General features: G+C 41.9%; 1 protein-coding gene across 2 annotated transcripts in view; it reads left to right on the plus strand.

Annotated features, from left to right (window-relative positions):
• Positions 1–18,779, plus strand: part of LOC128915213 (proto-oncogene DBL-like) — a 71,765-nt gene extending 52,986 nt beyond the window's left edge. The window contains exons 25-30 of one of the 2 annotated variants that reach the window (XM_054215292.1): positions 142–205; positions 677–783; positions 866–978; positions 1,337–1,449; positions 2,797–2,897; positions 18,675–18,779. In XM_054215292.1, the coding sequence (XP_054071267.1) occupies positions 142–205; positions 677–783; positions 866–978; positions 1,337–1,449; positions 2,797–2,897; positions 18,675–18,763 (587 nt within the window). In that variant the 3' untranslated portion in view covers positions 18,764–18,779. Of the gene's footprint in view, positions 1–141; positions 206–676; positions 784–865; positions 979–1,336; positions 1,450–2,796; positions 2,898–7,249; positions 9,259–18,674 lie in introns of those variants that run through there. The other variant, XM_054215293.1, reaches the window with a different exon arrangement.
• The last annotated feature ends 3,649 nt before the right edge of the window (positions 18,780–22,428 follow it).

The following is a 22,428-nucleotide window of genomic DNA, read 5'->3' on the forward strand; positions in this document are numbered from 1 at the left end:
TTGCAAGAGTCCCTAGGTCTGGTTTTCTCTAACCAGAAATCGTTAGGGTTGTACAAGACGTCTGACTCTTTAAGTAATGCTTCAAGTGTGACGGTTGCTAATAAAAAATGGGATTTATGCTGGTGTTTGGCGTCCCCGCAGTGGAGAAGCAGCAGCCCGGCTCGTGCACGGACCAGCTCCCGCTCTCCTCCCAGCTGAGCGATGGGTGAGTGCCGGGATCCAGACCAGGGGCTCCCCCAGTACCTCCCATCGCTGGGCACCTTCGGGCCGTGCCATATCGTGCCTCTGTGTATTTCCCCCAGCCCCGTTTCTGTCCGGGACCCCTGGGTGGGTGGCAGGAGGGACGTGCTGCCGTCCATCCTTCGGTGGCAGAGGTTTGGGGACGGGATCTGTAAGAGCAGCCTCCAGCGCTTCCCGGCAGCACAGCCTGAGCTGCAGTTCCTCTGCAGATGGAGACAAAGATGAAAGACAGTGCTCAGGTTAAGGGGAAGAAATACTGTAGAAACTTTATTTCCCCTCCGAAAAAAATTGGAACTGGGCGCTGAAGTCCTTTACTTCTATAGAAACATACATCCAAAAGTACCATTATTATTTCTGACCCTGTTTTACAAGACCTTATGGAGTTTGCATTTGTTCATAAAGTAAAACTAAGATTAACTTTTTTTTTATCACTCAGAAAGCAGCAGAGAGCCTCCATAAGCTCAGAAGAGAACGACTCGGAGCGCACCAGCCCGGTGATGCCGGACAGTGGGCTCCCGTCCCCCCAGAACAAGCCCCCCAGAAGTAGGGACCCTTCCCCTTCCCCCAGGGCGGGCTCTGCGGGTGCTGGGGTACCCCCACCCTGAGCTGCACACTCTCTTTGCAGGCTGGCCAGGAATGTCACAGTCCCTGGAGATCTGCGAGGGGCTGGAGGAGTGGTCGGGTAACCAGTACCTCTCCAACTGCTCGGACACGGAAGAGGAGGACGGGAACCAGCTGGTTAGTACGGAGATGCAATGGTCCCAGAGCTGGGGGTGCTGCTGATTTTGGTCATCTCACTTTGTTTTGAGGTTTTTAAAAGACGGGTAGACATAGTGCTTAGAGATATAGTTTAGTCATGGGTTTTGGCAGAGTTAGGTTGATGGTTGGACTAGATGATCTGAAAGGTCCCTTCCAACCAATTCTGTGATTCTACAATGGATGTATCATGTCCGCGTCTCACAGATTTTCCATATCTCAACTTTGGGGACGCAGTTTCCTGAAATAATTTTAATTAATGTAGCTGATAGGGCTTTGTCACCTTCCCTGCGTGACAGGAAATGTAGCTAAACAAGATCATTTTTTCTTGCTACCACAGTCTCCAGGAAAATATAAAGCCCTTGCGGACTGCAAGAGGAGAGGATCAGAAGACCTGCTGGTGAAAAACGGGGATGAAATTCAGCTTTTGCATGAAGATGGTGAGGGACAGTGGTAGGTATTTTAGGATTACTTTGCTTTATCTCTCAGAGTCTGCAAGGCAGTCCCCGTGCAACCTCGCTTGCAGCTTCTGATTAAGTTTTAGACTGTTCCAGAAAGCCAGAGAATTCATTCTCTTGCCAAGACTGGAGGCCATATGCACTGGCTTGGCCTGGGGAAACATGTCAGGACTTTCCTTGCTGTGGGCGAGCTGTTTTACCAGCATCCTCACCGTCCCTCTTGCCATGCGCTTCCTGCTTCAGATGATGCTTCAGGTGAAAGCTCTTTGCCTGCCCCAGCTCAGCTGCTGGCTTTGCTCCTCTGGGCTTATTAATAGCAATATTAAGTAATTGTGAGACATTTTCCTCCCTCAAACGAGTGTTAACTGGTTAATGGCTGTGCACCAGCTTTGTGTTGTATTTGAAGCTGCGGCTCAGAAGATAACGCTTCACGGCTGGTTCTCTCCCATTGCCTGGGAATTCACTGTACCCAGCCTCCTGCCTGTTGAGTCTCGTCCTCTCAGAGGGCAGTGTGCCCTCTTCGGATTTTTTTTTATTTTTATTTTGGCAACAATTTGGCAGAGATTTCTGGCTGTCTTTCCTTTCCATGTTGATTTCTGACTAGCTTCTCATCAGCCCGCCCAGGGTCCCAGCAGGCTAAAGCCTTGGTGGGGCTGTGGGGAGGGTGACGCTGGCAGGAACCTGGATCAGATTTGTGCAGGCACCGGCCCCGAAATGTAGAGAAATAAGTGCCCCATGGGGGATTGCTGGCCGACATCTTCAGCCCTGGCATTTCAAGGGAAATTCAGTCTGTCGTTAGCAAAAGCAAGATGGAAAGCATCACAGTTTTGCTGAGCGCTCCCCACCTCTCGCAGCCACTTCGGCCAAGATTTCTCACACTGAGCTTTTTTTTTTTGTTGGTGCAGATTTCCCTGCATGAGTGAGACGGAGAAAGGTCATTTCTGAGCATGAGTATTTCCAGCTGCCTACATCCTGCCTTGAATTTGCTTATAGTACCCTGCCTAAATCCATCCTACCAGTCTAGCTTAGGAACAGGATTGAGGAACGTAATTGCCCTTCCCATCCATGGTCAGTGGAGGGAAACTGGCCCCTCTGGAGATCAGTACAAGTCTCGGGCATGATAACTCTCCATTGATGAGAGCTGTGCTCCCAATGTAGGCTTTTTAATTAGATTCCTCAATATAGGTGGGAAGAATACTTTAAGTGAATGCCCAGCTCCTGTTAAAAGGCTTCCCCAGTTTGAACACACTGTTGGTTCCAGCAGCAGTTGTGCAGAACGTGCCCGTGTCAAACTGCTCCTGTGTCGGTTTGTTTCTTTTACTAATACTGTTGTTGTTCCAAGGTTGGTGAAAAACCTAAACAGAAGAAAAGAAGGCTGGATTCCCGTCCACAGTCTGCAGATAGTAGTGGGCGACTGCAGGTTTCGGAATGCCAAAGTCGCAGGTATCATATAGCACGCCTGGCAGAAATATTTCATAACTCCAGTCGGGTCTTTTAAGCCATTTGCGTTACACTTGATGTACTAAATCTGGCTGCATATGCCTCTGCAGGAAAAAAGAACAAAAAAACAAAACAACAGAAAGCAGCTACTCCAAAAAGCCTGCAAAAGTAGTAAATTAAGCCTTTTTGTTTGTTTGTTAACACCTTAAGATGTTTCTGTGACTTCAGGTGCTAGTAAATTAAAACTAGGCATTTAAAAACGTAGATTTCTTTGCAAGAGCAGTGGGTGGAAGGTGGGGCAGAAGAGACAGAGTCTGATCAGGGATTGCCAGGACTCCTTTGCCTCCGCGCTGCTGTAGCTCAAACCCCGTCTGAGCAGGAGGTCCCTAAGCAAAAATCTCCTCCTGCCGCAAAAGGCGTCGCGGCCCGACCCCCGGCATTCTAAAGGCAATACTCCATTCCTGTATCTCTCTTGCCCTCTTTGCTGCCCGCTCGTTAATCCAGCGTCAGGATAAAGTTTATAAACAAGTCACCGGGTTTCAGCAGAAGGTGTCTAGTCTCAAAAATAGTATTTCTCATTTTCTAGCTGTAAGTGTACATAGAACTAGATAGGGGAGCATTAACACAAGAAGGTGCCTTAAGAGCAGCCTGTCGCCCTTGCGTTGTACGCAGCATCCCCGCTCTGTGGCCCGCCTCATCGCTGCGCCGTCCGCTGGAAACGGGAGACCAGGGTTTGCGATGGGAGCTGCTCAGGGAAGCCACGTAGATGTAGTCCATTTCAAAAAAAAAAAAAAAAAAAAAAGAATACACCAGTTATGAAACAAATTTTGCGAATAGATTTTTTTTTTTAAAAATACTTCCTTTTTGTCAAAATCTTTTGTTTTGATGAATACGAAGGAAGCCTTCTCAAAGGCTTAAAATTCCAGTCAGCTCTTGATGGTTTTGCAGTATTTTTCCGTGCAGTCCTTCCTGCACAGGAAGGTATTTTTCCATCCCCTGTCTTGCAGGTCAGTCAGATTTCACAGGTTGGAGGTTCCCTGCCTTTCCGCAGGGGCAGCTGGGGGTGCGCTGGCACAGAGCTGAGGTTCCCCTGGCCCTGCTCCCACCCTGGAGCACCGCGTTGGTTTTTTTGGGGAAATCCGGTTATCACATCTCCCTGGGTCCTGGACCATGGGGGAGCTTTCTCCGTCCATAAACGCATCCTGAAAATAGGATGCCGGCAAACTTTGAACGGCGGTTTGCTTTGTCGGTGGTCATATCCCCCAAAGCCCGGAGACTCGCAGCTCCAGGCTGGTTTGCGGAGTTGCTGGGTGCAGACTCAAAGAGGATTTCACAAAGCAAGACCACAAAAAGCTCCTCCTGAAAGCCTCACACCGCTGCCCCGGTGCTTTGCAGTCGTGTTGTCCGGGTCTAGTCGTAGCACCGGGGCTCTGTTTTCCCTGTTAACATTAACCCTGTTCTCTCTGGCTGTTGCTGATCACATCCTATATGCAGGCTCTAGGCACGATTCTAATTTTACATGCGCTCCAGGCCATATTGTGGGATGATGTAGGATGTCGTCTTGCTGTTTCCTAGAGCTATTCCTAGAGCTTTTCGGGGCCGTCTCCTTATAGCCAGAATGTACTTGCACTCTGAAAACTGATTTTTCAAACAGTACCTCTGCATTTAGCAATTCCCTTTCCTCTGCGGACGGGTCATTTTATACTGCAGGTGTCTTTGTAGCACTGAGTGCTCAGGTTGGGCTCTCTCCTGCTTCTGCAGAAGATGGAGCTCTTGCTCCGGTACAGCAGAGGGAGAATTAGGCAGCCAAGCAAAGTAGAGGCAGGAGGGAGCACTGAAACCCTCACATATTATTATCTGCTTGTGCCGAAATGCTGTTTTTCGGGTAAGCAGGGTAAGCTTGATGAACGGGTCGGTCCCCAAGAGCTTGGAGCGTGTTGGAGTCGCTTCAGAGCCGGGGCAGAGGCAGCGCTGGCCCTTTGCAGGGGTTAGTGCTGCCGTTATTGCTTGGCTACAGGTCCCCACGATAAATAAAAATATATCTCTAATCACAGCATTTCATAACCAGAATTCGTACAAATCCTGGGTCTGGGTTTCGTTTTTTTTTGTTTTCAGTGCAAAGCCTTTAGCTGAATAGATGAAAAATTTCCCTTACCTGAATGTTTTTTCTCAGATTTATACTGTGAGAACCTCCCGATACAGGATGGCTGATACCTGCACCCTTCCGAGCTGTTCCTCTCCCCTCCTGCTAATTATTCCAGCATTGAGCTAGTACTAATCATAATGAAGTTACATATGAAGTTACAGGGAACTTTTTGCTGCCCATTTGAAGTTATCAGATGTGTGTTTGCTCGGTGCCCCGCTCCCCTACCATTGCCAGCCTGGCAAATCCACCATCCTGTGCCTGGTTCCTAAGGGAGAACCCATGTTCAAAGCCAGACACGCAACACCCAAACGAACCCACAGATGATTTTTCTTGCTTTCTTCACGTGGCTGCATGGGTAATTTTCCTTATAGTTGAATGGTTACTATTGGCAATGCCATGTAAATGTTGATAAAGCAAGTATTTTGGTCCAAATCCTCTTTTGCAAAGGTGGTGAGGGGGGGGAACCTTATTAAACTTTTTATAAATCTTGGCCTGGGTATAAGGCAGGAGGCTGTTTGGGAGGAAGAAGGCTGGCTTGGGGGGCAGTTTGAAAACCGGTTTTCCCTCTGGTGTGCCTCTAGCTGTAATTTCTGAGATTAGCCCTTGCTGCTTTCTTCCGAATAGATTTATTCTGTCTCCTGTGCAAATACATGGGGGATTTTCGTAGGTGGGTGCTGTAGAAATAGTTTTGCATCACAGGTGGATAACGCGCAGAAGTCAAAATTGGAAAAGGTTTGGAGTGAACTCCACTCAGAAAAAGCAGTATCCCAAATATAGCTCTCGCTGAGACCCACCCGTGTGTCGGTAGTTTCAGCTGCCGTGAAAGCGGTCGGGCATTGCCTGGTCAATTATGGGCATTAACGAGGACCGGTGCCTTGGGGAAGGTGAGGGCAGCAGCGTCCCAATCTTCTTTTCTCTCAGCAGCACTGAACAGATGCAAGCGAAAGGAAGCAGGTTGTTCACTCCCAGATTTTCATGAAATGGGGCTAAAGCTTTTTTTTTTTTTCCCACCTGACCTTTAAATTTGGGCAGAGAGAAGGGCACATTTCCCATTTCCATTTGCTGTGTGGAGGTTGCATGAGTGATTTCTTTTAGAGGGAGCATGAAATAGATGGGCCTGCATAAAAAACAGGATTCAAACAACCCAATGGAAGCAGTGGTTAATGCCTTTACATGTTACATATATAAAAGAAATATTGCTACAACTTTCAAGTTCTTTTAAACAGCAAAAAAAGAGTTGCAGACAGAAGGTGACTTGAGCCCAAAGGCGAGGAGCGCTTGGAGCAGGGTGGAAGGATGCTCTGTGCCGGGGCAGGAGCACGCACCTGCGTGGTTTAAGGAGGACCCAGGTCCTGTTCCACACGCCAGACCCTCCCAGTTCATTTTAACACCCCACTTGCCAAATGATCTCCTGCAAGCCTTATGGGCGTCCCCTGTGTGTGCTCTTTGTGCAATATATAAAGCCGAGCAAAGGTTTCTCCTGCTGGTTGTGCCCGAAGGAGCGAGCTCAGGTGTCCCCTGCTCCTGCTGGCCAGAGCAGTGGGGACTGTCCTCTCTTGAGGACAACCCTTGAGGGCAGCCCTTTACGTGGCTCCCTGGGACCCCTGGCTGGAATTTGCCCGATCGGAGGGTGGTACGTGACTGAGCTCTTGCAGGCTGGCCTAAGCATGTGAGCTGAAACGCCCAGGTTTTGCCACAGTTCCCTTTAAAATGCCACTTGTAGATTTTTGCAGATGCAGCACAGCTTTTTGCACTATTACTTATGCACTTTAAGGATTGCAGCCACTGCAGGCTTTCGTATTTATGCAGGGTCCATTAAAGGTGATGTTAATTATTATTTTTTTTGGCCTTTGAAATGTAAAGCAGGGTCTCCTTGTACAACCTGCGGTGCCAGCCAGCTTCACAGAACAGCTAGTTTCTAACGCTGTAGAAAACCTTTTTTGAGCCCGATGAAATAAGGAGCATAGAGAAGATATCAGCTGGCCGTGTGGTGATAATCAAGCGATAGACGATGGAAAGGAGTCAAACCCTGTGGTCCTGCCTTAGACGAGGCTCTCACTGAGGCCCGTGGGAACTCAGCTTTTAGGGAGAACTGCAAGAGTGCACTTATTTATTTTTATGTTATAGAAATGTTACATGATTACAGGGAACAATGTATTTCTGGGAATAAGATGCTTTAATATTAACGTCATTCTTCATTACTTTATAGATGCTGCCCTGTGTAACACGAGAAAGTTTAGTTCCCCTTGAATTAAGGGTGAACTAGTAGCATCCTGTTTTCGATGCTCTTTGGAAGCTTTCAACTAAGTGTTACAGAGAAATAGCACAATAGTTGGAGTTGTCCTGTACTATTCATCACATTCACAGACCTCCACAGCTTCATCTGCACTCAACGGGACTGGGGTCCTGAGCAGCTTCTCATAGTCATAAAGGAAGCCATTCTCTGCTTTTTTTTTTTTTTTTTTTTCCCCCCCTCCTATGGAAAGTGCAGTATTTTGTTAATTTTACCTGCTGTTTTTCCATGACATCCATCACGTTTCATCAGAGAAGTACACTACAGTTTCCTGACACTTTGTTTAGATGCTTGAAGTTTCCTCTCCAGGTTGAAGGCTTTACCTACTTATTAGCTGACAACTGTTGAAGTTGATTGCAAATCAAGTTGAGTTTTGGGAAACCAAAAAAAAAAAAACCCCAAACAAAACACCAACAAACCAAACCACAAAGAAGCTGTATGTCCTGCTTAATTGATTTTATGGATGGATTTTTCTTAAATACCTACTTCAGCTATGTGAATGTAACGTTCTGTACGAGCATCCTCTGGCTGACTCACGTGTGGAGATGCAATAACGCTAACGATCCTCTTTTTGCACTTAGGGTCTGATTCCAGCCCATTGCAGTCAGTCCCATTGATTTCAGTGAGGTTTGGATCAGGTCAAACTGACAACTCAGGGTTGTCGCCAATCACTTAGGGTCCCAAAGCGTCCCAAGGCTGAAACCTGTATCTAGCAAGTGTTGAAGTTTACATTAAATGTATGTACTTTTGGAACACGTGCCATAAATCCAAGTTAAATGTCCATGTTTGCACTAAGGATGTTCTTGTGATAAGACTGTACTTTTCAGCATCTTTGACAATAATGTATCTATTGAATTTTTGAGACAGAAAGCAAGAATATTGAACACATAATTTAATTTTGTGTTTCTTTGTCTAGTTTTGCTTTCGTAGAACATTGGTACAGGTGGTTTGACTTTTAAGCAGATGCGTGCAAAGAGCATCTAACTGTGTTGAGAGCAGGGTTAATAGTGTGCATGCGGTAGTCAATTTGCTCTGTCCCGTCAAAATGAAGCGGTTTATACCATGGACTAAAGGGGGACCTTCATGATCTGACTTTGATTTGTGAACTTAGACACAGTCCCAAGTTGTTAAGTTAAAACATACATACTGTTTTGGGTTTTTTAATTATTATTTGTGACCGTTTTTGTACAGAGGAATTGTTGAACTACGTGGTGGCTGTGGTTGCCTGGGGGGTTCCCCGCCACCCTGGTGGGCAGTTCTCCAGTATCTCCAATACCAGGTGGCCAGTATTGCAGATAACCCCCCCCCGTACACCCTCAAAACCGTGACCAGCTGAGTCTGAACAGAACAGTGTCGCAAGACCTGAAAAGATCCCAGTGTTCTTCAGCCACTGGCAACCACAGCAGAGAGGTTTTAAGTCACAGAAAGTTATTTCCATCTACTTCAAAATCGGACACGGTGCACTTGCTAGGTGGCAAAGTAGGAGTCTCTTAAGTTCCTGTCGGGGCTGTTTATAGCGGTAACAATTCTTGTGGTAACGATACACATTTTGAGGTACAACTGTAAATATCTGTCTCAAACACAGCACACATTGCATATTTAATGGTTTTAATCTTTTTTCTGTCTTCCATGGTTTTAAATCTAAGCTTTTCTTAATTTATGAGGTTGATAAGTTCTGCAAATCTGAATGTACAGTCTGAGATTTTTAACATTTGAAACTTTGCACACGACATGGTATGTTACCTTAAGTATGCTGTTGAACTAGGCTCTTCATGTATATGGATAAATTACAGTAGAGAATTTTCTCTGACTGCAAGTTTAAATGAACTATATTGTATATGTACCTGTAAAAAAAATAATGTGTTAAATCTATATTTAAAGATTAAAAACTTGTTAAATAAATTCATATGGAATATGCAGTTCTGTCCAAAGATACCTCTGCTATAATGCTAGAGGAAACAAAAATAACAATTCTCACAGTGTTGGTTTTATTTCACTTCTTTGGAAAAAATCTAACCTTCTTACACGCATTTTGATTTTGAAGTGAGCAGTGGCAGATGATCCGATTAGCTTCTCGCTGGATGGAGCAGCAGTAAAATTGGGAGAGGCACCTTAATGCTCATACTTATGTCTGAAATAGTGGCTATTGAAAACCCGGCCCTGGCTCGGGGTGTCTCCATCACCAGCCTCTCCTGCATCCCAGCGCAGCAGGGACCTCCGGGCTGGGGACCACGGGGGCCGTGTGGGCATCGACAGCCCTTTGGCAGGTGGTGTGGGGGGAGAGGTGGCTGGGGGGGCACATCTCACTGGGTGGGAGGGAGGAGACCCCCCCTCAGTGGGGCTCTGCCTCTGGGGACGTGCCGTGGTCCTGTGCGCGGTGCCTGCGGTGCGGCAGAGCCTCTGCCCATCACGGGGGGCAGTTCCCCGAGGCCACGCTTGTCCCCTCTGCACACCTGGAGTTTGCCACGGAAGGAGACGCATGACAAGCCAGCACGGATCAGAGGTAAAGCTCCCCTCTCCTGGGATTATTCCGTTCCCTTGAAGTTGGGAACAGAATTAAACCCACTGGAGACAGCCCCACACAACACATCTGCCCAGCACAGCCTTTCCCCAGGTGATCAAGTGCAATGGAAACATAATAAAAAGAAATAAACTAATTTGAGTCATTGGAATGATCCATTTGCCTGTTTTTTCGATAAGAAATTTAACTCTGACTTTTTGAAGAGCTTGTGTCAGACAGAAATTCATTCTCACCCTCCTGTAAATTGGGTTATATTGCGCTGTACAAAAGTGCATTGGGCTGATGTCTAACGTGTTAGGAACTGAGCCCATCCGCATGATTAAGAAGATGTATGTATGTATAGTTTCTGTATGGTTTGTTTGTTCTTTCAGTGCTTTCAAACCGGTGATTGATTTGCTGCCACCTCCCCTTCCCTGTGCCTGGGTGCCAGCACCCATCCTGGGCAGGGGCGTCCCGCTGGGGGACTTCCCCAGGCTTGGTTGGGGAGGGCAATGCTCCGTCTCCATTGCCACCAGCAGCACCCGTGGCCGCAGTCTCTGGTAAATGTTCTGGGACCATGTAATTAATTGAGCCAGCTATTTTAAAATGAATTTGGTAGTGGTGGGAAAAGTCTGATAACAGCTGAAGATTTAGTTTGGAAGGAGGAAATTGGTGGTTATGCTCGACATTCCACCTGTGAATTATCCTCTCGAAAAGTGGAAAAAAATACACCAGTTGAGAGGCTGATATTAAAATCTTCCTTTTAAATGTTTACAGTAGAATAATGTGGCTAGACTCTTTCTTGTTTGGTGGTTGTAGCTGCCTAAGCCAAGTCGATAGAATCGTGGGTTGGAAAGGACCTTTCAGGTCATCTGGTCCAACCGTCAACCTAACTCTGCCAAAACCCATCACTAGACCGTATCTCCAAGCACTATGTCTACCCGTCATTTAAATACCTCCAGGGATGGTGCCTCAGCCACTTCCCTGGCACAGGCGTTGTTACAGTAGAGTTGTCACCATAACTGTTTAGCAGTAGTGATGGTCTGCGGATGAAAGAGGGAGAAGGTGGTGACTCTTAACAGGTTGATATTTTTTTTTAATTTATTTTATTTTTGTGTGAGAAGAAAGGTAAAGGGAGAAAAATAAGCAAATGGATGGGATTTGTATGAGAGAACCTGTATTGTTCTGCTGGTTTTGTTTTTGCTGGGGGCTCTCCTGCTTTCCCATCTTTATCTGCAGCTTTAGTGAGAATGCGGCTTCTGTAGGCTGGAAACAGTCAGGGAGCCTCCTTCAGAACATCAGATTTAACTGCAGCTGTAACTGATGAGGTTGCTGCTGTTGCCAACTTTCCTGTATGCGGAACCTCAGACAACACTGACCTCAGATAATGTATTGCTGGTTTGGGTTTTGTTATAACAGAATTCATATGTGACAATACTGGGAACTCCGTAACTGTTTCCTCGTCCTCACATCTTTTGGTAGCTGAGGATAAAAGGGAAGGGCAAGCATCACTTTGCAGGGCTTTCCAAAACAGCGATACAGTGGTGGTAATGCTTATGTAATATTATGTATTTTTGAGTGGTCATATCGGTTCTCCTGATTTAAAAATAAAGCAAGCTTAATTTCTTTATAAAGAAAAAAAAAAGGGTTTAAAAAGATTGCCTTATCTACAGGCTGTTACAGAAATATATGCATGTGATTAGGTTTATGGATGTGAATGTAGGCATGTAGAAAAGGAAGTAACTTTGAAGGAATATTACTTGCAACACAGCATGTTTCCATCTGATACGTGTAAGAACCCTCTGGATTTTGTTATTACTTCTGGTGGCTCTTGCTGTACTTCAGACGAAGCAGGCCTCATTAGAAAGATATTAAGAAAAGCCTTCTCTCAGGAAATCTTTTTTTTCTTTTTTTTCTCAACTATTATATCAGTCTTCCAGGAGGCGTTATTACGCTGTCAACCGGAGAACTAACGTCTGATGAAGTAGCGGCAGAGGGTCTGCAGCGCCGGAGCTGCAGTGCCATCTTCTGGGCAGAGGAAGCTCTGCTAGACCTTACGGCACCCTTTTTTAGAATTTTAGAATTATAAACGACTGTTACAGTGGTGTGTCTTACGGTACATATGCAGACTGTCTCTCCAATTCAGCTTACCTACAAAAAGAATATAAACACTCCTACAGGAGATAAATTAACGAACACATGGTCTCTAGACCTTTTTAAATACTTGAATTTTTCTCCCTTGAATTTAACTCTGCGTTAGAGTGATTTTATATTTAGTCATAAACTACAGCAGAACTAATTTTATGTTGCGCTTCTCCCTGTTGTTATTTTCCCTAATAATGTAAAATTCAGCCAGAATTTTTGGAAAACTGGATCTTCAAATAGAGGTAATTAAACCCCAACACGACTTTCCATTGAGTTGAGTTTAAGGTATATCTGGCATAGAATCCTAGAATGGTTTAGGTCAGAAGGGACCTTAGAGACCATGTAGCAGCCTGTCTTTGCATGACTTCTCTACTGCCATAGGCACTGGCAGCAGCAGGTGTTCAGAACAGCTTCTGTATAGACGTCTGTGAAAGCTAGATCTAAAAACATTAAGGAAAATTATTTCCAGTGCTGTAGTTTTATCACTGAAGGAAAAAAAAAAATCACAGAAACAAATGACCTTTTTTGTGTCAGTGTCTCTCTTCTGTCTGATATCCACTGATAAACTAGTGCAGGGTGGGGTGGGGGGTGGAGGATCTTCTACCTCATCATCTTCTCCCTGCCTTACTAATTTCCTAATCCTGACAAATTTTCTTTTTTTCTTTGTTTTGTTTTAATAATTCATCTTTGCTCTCCTGATTTTATGAAGGTGTACTTTGCAAAGACAGTTTAACTTAATAGCTGCATGTCAAGTTCCAGGAAAATATGACTGACTGTTTTTACTTGTAAGTAAACTGCAAAATATCATTTAACTTCCTTCGCACATTGAGAACCATGAGGTAGACTTCTTGATGCTCCTGTATTATTTCCTGCTGCATTCCTTTCCCTAGGTAATCACAGAAAGTCAGGAGGAGCACCATGGAATACATGTGTCTCTATTTCATGGACTTTTCTATCCTGCGTACCTTTTGCAGAAAGGCTTTTCCTGAGGTTCTCTCCCAGGATGAAACTGTATACTGGGATGTCAGTCGTAATGTATTCCAACTATGTAGGGGTATAGTTAAATTTAATTTTACCTCTGAGCGTGCAGAAAATGAGACAATTCATCTGGTAATTAATTAATACCTGTATAGTTTCAAAAATCCTTACCCTTTTTCCTTCATTTGTGCATGTGTGCGTACATCCTGCCAGATGACGCATTGGTCTAGTTGAACCGACTGCTATTTGTCAGTAGGAATCGCTATACTTGCACTGCAGTCCATTAGTTATCATTGCTTCAAACCTATGAACTTTTGCAATTGTTGAAAATCCCGATGTTACAAATTAACGTCAAACATTTAGTATTGCTGAGAAACAGTTGTGTCCACTCGAGATTCTGATTCATGAGAGAGAGAGAGGAAGGAGACAGCCTTTTCTCATAAGAGAAGTCTCATTTTATTGAGTTCTTGAAATACCGTGAAGTTGCTTTTAGAGAAATTACAGCTTTTGGACTGTCAGTAGAATTTGAAAATATATTCCTCTGCTCGCTTACTGCTTTTTCTAAACCAAAATGATTTTATCCTTCCATGCTTTGATCTTAAGTTTTCTGATTTTGCTGTGCTCAAACCTATTTTGCCTTAATTGTGACACTTGGAGAGAAAACTAGACTTTTAAGGAACTCACGGCAGGGTTGGCTGTGTTCAAATATGAGAAGGAGAAATAAACTGAAAACAACTGCCTCAAGCTGCGCTGCAGCTGTGCACGGTGCTGTCTTTGTTAGACAGGTGTGAAGGGTATGGAAAAACACACTGTTATTAACTGTTTCTGAAGCTTACTGGCTAAATCATCGTGGTTATTAAAGCTTTGGAGCAACAGAAGCTTCTAAATAAATGCTTTTCTGGAAGTCTTGATGTTATCAGAAAGATTTCCATGATTTGGTAAGAAAGGCAATACTGAAAGATTTTATATTGTCTGTTCTCTTGGAAAAGTCTGTCATACCAAAATGCCAGAAACATGAATTTAACAGACTTCTAACCCAAAAACTTTTTAAGGCAGCTCTAATCCCACTCCTGCCCTGTTTTTCCCCAAAGTGTGTATTTGTGGCTTGTGGTGGTGTAGGAGCTTTTTTGGTCTGTTTTGTAGTAAATTTCTGGTAGGATACAAGGTGCAAGAGAGAAGAGCGATGTGTTGGTACTGTTCTTTGGTGTAGGGATGCTGTGCCTTGTGTATGGGAAACGAAAAGAGCAGGTTTGGAATGGTGAGGTGTGAGGTATGAGCTATGACGTGCCCGTGCTCTACACGTGTGACGTGCTCACACACCTGGTCCTCTCTGCTCCAATAAAGACACAGGTAATGTTTCTTCGTGGAAGTTGAAGCTAGACAGGTCATAAGACACAGAGGAACGCATTTTCCAATGGTTAAACGTCACTTAACTGCTGGATCAGCTTTTTCAAGGTTGCGAGGAATTCCTCGTTAACAGCGATTGTAAAATCAAGAGTGGGTGAATGTGTAAGAGGTGTGATTTTACTCAGATTAATTAAGAGATTGATTTTTAGCGTTTCTTTTAAACAAATTCCTATTGGGTGATCATATTTCCAGGTTTTGTTACTTAACAGACCTAAAATGTTAATTAACACCAAATTTTATTTGAATGAACGGGTGCTTTAGTACTGTCAGAATGCTCCTATTGCAAGGCTGTACCCATGCCCAGCACGGCAGAGAAACCCAGGGGTTTTCTCTTGAACAAGTGTCTCTACTTCACAGAGTTTTCTATCTTGCATACCTTTTGAAGAAAGGCTTTTCTTGAGGTTCTCTCCCTGGATAAGACCGTTGTTCATATTGTTTGACTGGCAGTCAGGAGTGACATCAGTTATTAGCTCACTTCTCTAATAAAAATGATATTTTTTTTTTTATGAGAAAAGGAGATTTATTGAGTCTCTTATTACAATGTTAGAGCTTCAAGCGCAGAGTGTGTTGTAAGCAGAGCTTAGAAGTAAGCCTGATAAGTACTGCATTTGCAAATACAATATGTTTTCCTTTGAGGTCTAAGAAGTCATTTATTGTAATTATTTTTGATGTATTTTGTGTTCCAGACAGGTTTTATTTTTTCCAGAGAACAGTTTCTTTTCAATATGGATATAAATTTTAAAGGAAGACTACCCTGTCATTGTCACAGTCTTAAGGAGAAGTTCTTATGGAATGTTAGCAATCACTGGAAAGAATGGTTTATGTATAGACTAAAACCCTGAAAGAAATAGATTTTCTCTACAGAACTTGTATCAGAAACTGAGTAAATTTTGCTGCTAGTTTTCCAAGTCAAAACTGGCAGGAACACTCAGTTTCATTGTGCTGTGAGCAAGTACAGTGTATTTTCTGTCTGGATACCATAGGAAAGCAAAATTTTTGAAACGGTGTGTTTGTAGAATATTATAATTACTGTCATGTCAAAGCACCAGCTGGAAAATTGTCTGTAGTTCCACACACACAATGAAATCAGGCCCGTGTGACTTCTTGTGTATCATGTGGCCTTAGGTCCAACAGGTAAATTTTGAGGCATTATGTTCTTGTGACACCTGACGGAGATTAATTGAATTTTGACCAGCTGTGTCCAGCTTGGTTAACATAACTAATATTTTGTATATTCGGAGAACTATGGCAGGATTAACTCCTGCATCCTCAAGTCACAGATGGCAGAACACAAGGGAGCTGCGTTAACCATGTTTAACAAGTGTGGCTTGGCAAAAGGCCTACTACTCTTGGTAGGCTTCCTCTGCATCACAAGTAGTGTTCTGCTGAATTATTTTTATGTATAATTCCCTCTACAAGAGGCCGTCTGTCATCAGTGCTGCTGGAAATAGAATACATATATTCTTGAATTTTTATCGTTATCCTAGTACTTACCTTGCCTTTCCGGTTGTGTTAAGTTCTGAGGTAATGTTTTTTAAAAACAATAGCTTCATAGCGTTCCCTTTCGTCATCCTGATTCCGGTTTATAACACAAACTTAAACTTGTGCGTAATAAATTCTGCAAGCAAACGAAAGAAAAAAAAAAGGGGGGGGGACACACCAATGCATATATAGAAAGAGATCTATATCTGTTACAGCTTTTATAGATGTAACTGGGCTTTTTTGATCCTGTAAATCTTTGAACTGTATCTTTTTGAAGACCGTAGGTAAAAAACGCATGAAAGTGGATACTTGAGGTATATTTGAAAGATATAAATAGCATTTAGAAAAGGCGTATTTTACTTGAAGTTGTAAGAAATCCTGTCTTGCAATGAGGAAAGAGAGTCAACTGTTACAGGGTACTGCATGGCTTTGATGTCGGTCCTCCATTCTCGGTCCCCCAGTACTTCTCAGCACTTTCTCTTCCCTCTAACAAGCTTCAGCTTCTACTGAAAAAGAAGGAAGTTCTGAGACTGTTTATTCAGCTTTGAAATCCTTTCTGTTTGCTTAACACAGCAAACATCAGACCCTGCATGTGTTCTTAAGGAGTAATAGATGAGCGAGTTGGTTTTTAAAGTAAGTTTACAATAAAATTTCAAGCACAAAAAGCCTTATAAATCACTTCAGAGCTCTCACTGGCAGACATGCAGACTTTTTGGGTCCTTCTACTCCTGTAATACTAGAATAAGAATAATTCCAGGAATTTCTGGTAGAAAGTGCTCTTTCCTTAAGGCACCGTTCTCATCCATTCCAAAATTCAAAGAGTGCAGCACTCTTTTATGTTTGTTACAAAAGTAGCTTTAATCAAGCCGCTGAGGTTTTTCTATTCCTTATGCTGCTGGTAAAGTTGTTGTTTCACTGAGATCTTTGTTAAATAGAACAGCTTTCTCTGTTGAGAAAGCTCTATGAAAAGCTCTCTCTCTATGAAAAAACAGAGTTTTTTCATAACTCTGCAGTGGGTCCTCAATATATGTGTTTGATGTAGACGGGATGTTACCAATCTTGCAATACTCTGATGGAAAAGTTAAAGCTACTGTACCAATTATATATGTAGAGAATTCCCTTGATGGCTGAGTAGTATAAAAAAAAATAAACCCACAAACTCTCCCAAACTGAACACTTGCTATGTTTAGAGAAATACAGATTAAATCCTGTCATTATTGGCTCCATTTGAAAATCAGACTGTGCAAAGGCAGTATTGAGAGCCATCAGCTGGCATTATAAGCACCACGGTGTTTACATCCTCTGTCACTTAGAGCAGTAAGTAATTAGTAACGTCTGGCTAACGTAGTGAACTTACACCAGTAGCTCTTGGACAGCATGCTATGGTTAAGACCTAAATATACTAGTACAGTGCTCAGTAAGAAATAATTCCCCCAAGTGAATGTTTCCTTAAAACAAACAAAAAAGAATTTGCAAAAGCCAGGGAGGGTGGTTATTATTTTTTAAGGCTGTAAATTACCATAGGGTCCTGCACACTGGATGCCTAGATGATGCTATTAGGGAAGACTAACAAAACAAACAAAAAGCAAAATGTCTTCTTTAAATAGTCTAACTTCATTATTTATGCTTGACATTCAGTGTAAGAAAAGTCAAGTTCTTATTAAATATTTTGATTTATTGGTACGTAAATAGCATATTTCTAACTAATGTACAGCATGAAGAAATATCAGAGGCAAAAAATGTTCCGTATGATAGCACTTCATATGCAGAATATATTATACATACGTCCCACAAAAACAGCTTTTCAGTTGCAGTCAAAACAGTTCTACAACAGAAAAAAAAACCCCAAAACCAAACAAAAATCCCTCCCCAAATTCATCTCATTCATCTTCTGGTAGTCTGATGGAAAGAGGTTATCAAGGGCTACTTAAAATACTATAATCTCTTTGGTAAGATTTTTTTTTTCCTTCAGAACTCTGAATGAGACCAGGAAATGTCGGCTACCCTGCGGTTTCAGAATAAAGTAGTGGTTTCAAGTACTTACAGTCTTGAATACTTAAACATATTGGTTTATCAGAATTTTTATGAACTCTGATCTACTTCAGTGGTTGTTGAGAAGGTAAGTCCAACCTCTCTGAAGTACTCATGAAAGTTTTCCCTGAGGTTCCTCTTATAACGTTAATATAGATTGTTGTTATGATAAAGATACCAAAATCTGGAAGTTTTAAAAAACAACCCCAAATGCTTTTGTCCCTTGTGTGTAGGTAGAGGTGATATCCCTGTTTTCTTACAATAATATTTCTAATCTAGAATTTTGTAATCCATTTGTAAGATTAAACCCCTCCTAATGTGTTACATTGCTGCAATGTCAAGTATCTAAGTACTGGACAGATTTGACAGTATCTGTTTTTCATTTTTGGTTTTTTTTTATGTTTCCAGTCTTATTCGTAAGGCTTTAATAGACATTTAAAGAATAGGGTGATACACTTGTGTATAATCAGTACCTAAATGAAGCTATAGCTACTGCAAATGTGATTTGCTTCAGCAAATAGTATAAAACTCAGGTCGTGTTTTGAATTCAGTTCTAGAAGGCTCACTTTTTCCTACCCCAGCCCCAAAGATGAAATTTTAACTAGCATACAGGTATTTTCCTCCAAAGACTGAGAGTGTGGAGCTAATGCCATGTGCTTAAGAAGCCAAGGATGCTATGAATTGCACTGCTGAGTCCTTTTTTTCTAGTTAAGTACCACTTGGCAGGGAAATATACACATACCTGGGTTGGTTGTAATACTCCTTAAATTTGATGATGTGTTTAAATTTTTTTTTCAGTGACTTCTTCAGAGACTTATTTGCTTCAGTGTCAAAAATCTGTTCATCTCCTGCTTTCCACTATGAATGGAAATAAAGCTGTCCAGTAACATGAAGTTTTGATGCTGGTTATTGGTCTCCTTCCTTTTGAAGAACAAGAAAGGTTAAATTAGCTGTAGAAGATCTTGAATTGCCAATAATTTGTATCTGATTCTATGATAAGAGCTAAAAATACTCTGCACAATTTTGTGGGCAATTAATTAATAATGTTATCTTTTATGTTGGAAGCACAGTCTTTCTGTTGGTATTATAAAAACATGTATAAAAGCAGCGATCAGAATTGATGTACAGTTACTGTAGGTGTTTTTGTCCATGACTAAAGTTACGTCTGCTTCCCTGGTGAAGACTAGATACATCAAAATACAGTTTTGCCTTAGTTTTCTTGAGATGGAGTATACGACAACAGATGAGATACTGTAAAACTATAGATCTTTGCTCTTCTTTGTCATTTTGAAACTCGCCTGCTGTGTGATCTTGAGGTGTCGTTACAAGAGTTAAGTACAGAGTCCCAAGAGCACGTTGTCTCTGCATCTGCAACCCAATGAAATACATTTTTGCATTTTCCCATGGGACATAATGACAGAAAATGAGACTTCCAGCATTCCTGAAACCATGCAGCCTGTCATAAAATTAAAGTCAATATCGAATAATTCAAAATGAAAGTACTGAGCGCAGCAATGCCAAATGAAATATTCCAACATGAGAGTATCAGAGCATTGTTACTATGAAACAATTTCCTGTTGTCAAATTGAGTTTTTGCCTGCTTTTACCTTCTGTTCCATTAATTATGTTAAAGTTTGAGTAAGAGGAAAATAAAGCTTAGATATCAAATTTCTGACAGCATAGAAATGGTGCTTTTTATTCTTCCTTGTATGTTGTTTACATACATTCTTCCATGGATGTTGTTTACGAATGTCACCAGTTGAGGTCTTTAGGCCTGCTAGAGTGCCTCTTGCGGGGTCCTGTGATCCACTGATCTTTCTGTACATCTGAGTGGCTCTTGTCAGGGCAGTGATTTGTGCGTAATAAAGTTAATTTAGAATTCAAAAAGATGTGAAATTACTAGTATGGGGGGAAAGGGAGTTGCTGGCTTGCTTGTGAAAGAAAGAAAACGTGGACAAAAATTGTGCTAGTTTGATGTTTAATGGTGAGCTGAAGTGCCTTAAACCTCATATTTTCTATAGGAAACTTGACGGCCTGTGCTATGCAAGGTATTGAAAGCTCTGTCAAGAATAATGAACTAAGCGTGCAGATTCGGAGATGTAGGTTCTTTGTCTGTGGGAGTTTGACTATCAAATTGGAATTTTTGATGAATTTTTTTCATGAACCCTTTAAAAACTGCAGTTTTACAATTAGTCTTAGGAAGACAGAAATTGTATGACAGCTTGTTTAGCTGATAAATGATTCTCTGGAACATGGAGACTTAGTTATGGAGACTTGGTGTTGTCAGTGTGCGAGACGGATTTATCAGGGAGAACCCTCCCATGAGATGAAATACCACAGATGTCCAAAGCTGTCAGTGATACGTAAAGACTTGAGGTGCTTCATTTTTGTTTGGTGGAGAATAGGAGAGGGGAAGAGGGAGAGAGAAAGGGATATAAGGTCAAAAGGACAACAGTTGCTACATCTCTTACTGTTCTTGTGGTGGCTAAACTTTTATAAGGCACCTCATAACAAAACCACATGAGTCTTATGGAAGCCAGGTCATAGTGAAAGTTTACTGTGACGCAAGACACCAGGTAGTGTGTTTGTAAGACAATTAAATGTGCCAGCTGAGGACAAAGATGGTAAAGAAGGTGAATTACCATGTAATTTGTATCTTGTGTCAGACTATTAAAAATGCATTCAGCAGTGAAACAAAGCTTGGTAAGTTTTCTTTGCTTCAGAGGTACAAAAGACTAACGTAATACATAAAGACCGTTTCTGCAGACGTGTGCGATCGTGACATTTGTGAGGAGGGAAGAAAAAAATTGCAGAACTTTTTTGGCTATTTAATTTCTCCTGAAATAATTCTCATGTAAAACCTGAAGAAAGACCAAAAAAACGCCCAATTTTTTACTTAGTTATTTGCTGTTTCGTAGGTGGAAAAGCCAACTTTATAGGATTTCATAGTCTCAGGAAAAGTGGAGAAGAACGTGTGACTCATCGGCAGCGATAGGCAACCACTAATCCTCTGATAGATGATATGACAGCTAGTAGTAGCTACTGACTTGACAATGATTTCAAATTAATGACATTTGTGAAAAGTATTCATGTTACCAATTTCCAGCCCCTCGTGTTCTGACTTTTGGGTCCCTTAGAACTGATTAAATGGAAATAGGATTCATATTTTACAGTCTGTCAGTAAGTCCATCATATTTTTAGAAGAGGATATAGTTTCCAAGAGGCATTCACTGACTCAGGATTATCGTGATTTTCTTAGCTGGCAATTACAGATACTGTATAATGGCGAGGGGAGCAAGACACCATCATTCCCAAGCCATAATGTGGGAGAGGAGATGAAAAGGAATTATACTGGCTTTAAATAGATTGAATTTTTGTATGAAGTAAGTTGAAGCTTTCCGCGTTGAATGATTTATATTTTTTTTCTGCAGTAACTCATCCAGTTGCTTCTATTCTGTTCTGGGGCCAGGGCATTAGTATAAGTGACTGGACACAGTACTGGGAAAATGGGTTGTCTTCTGTCTTTTACAGATAGGTGCCGCTTTTACGGAACTATCTTACTGGATAATCTGCTTCCAAACCACAGTGTTTCTAAAAATTACAGCTATGTTGCTGTATTGAAAGATAGAAGGTCTTGATTTTAGGCTCATTGGTAAGGAGTAAAGAAAATAGTAATGAAAAAATGGTTAACGTACTTCTATTCATACTCAGAACAAAGCGTATTTTAAAAAAGAGAAATCCTGTCAGAATTAAAAAACTGAAAACACTGTAGTTGATTGTGGCCTTGTTGTTATAATAATAGCAGACACGCTTTATTTTAGTGTTTATAAAAGCCGTTAGGTTAAATATCTCAAGTTGATTGTCATCTCTGCTACAAAGGAGAAATTAAACTAGGTTGATCAACTGGCTGATTTTGTGACTCAGCAACCAAACTTGAGTGTGTGGGGAGGCATTTTCATTTCATTACAGAAGAAAGCCACGGGGTTATTTTCTACACTGTTCTACATTGTTCAAGAAATACAAGCTTGGATTTGGCGCATCTAACTTAAAATCTCTGCAATGAGTTGAAGTAAAGTTGGTAACCAATTAAAGTGAAATGACAGTTTGCTGCATAGAGCAGAATGGTTGTCTGTATTACAAAATATGAATCAAGCTTGAATGAACAGCATTTAGTATCATTAGAAATGTTAAGCTTTTGATCCTGTATGTCTGAAGAGTTCTCTTTGGTATTTAATTAAACCTTTTAGTGTGTTTTATTATACGATTAATGCTGATGTCATTGATGAATATGAAGAGTATTATTTTCCTTTTATCACTTAGCAATTGAGTTCTGTGTGTGATTTACTGCTCCACCTTTTACTGTAAAATAGATCAAGGGAAGTTTCCATTAATCTTGTTCTTTTGGCTGTAGTTGACTTTTCACAGAGTGAATAGCCGTCAGTGGCGACAGTGCATTAAAAAGAACAACGACAAAGAAAATTTAATTTGCTCAGTAGCTTGGTTGCAAAATGTGTTTGGAATGGTGAAGAGATCAGTTCTGTATTACAAGTTT

The sequence above is a fragment of the Rissa tridactyla genome, chromosome 9, assembly GCF_028500815.1.
Source record: "Rissa tridactyla isolate bRisTri1 chromosome 9, bRisTri1.patW.cur.20221130, whole genome shotgun sequence".
Taxonomy (NCBI): domain Eukaryota; kingdom Metazoa; phylum Chordata; class Aves; order Charadriiformes; family Laridae; genus Rissa; species Rissa tridactyla.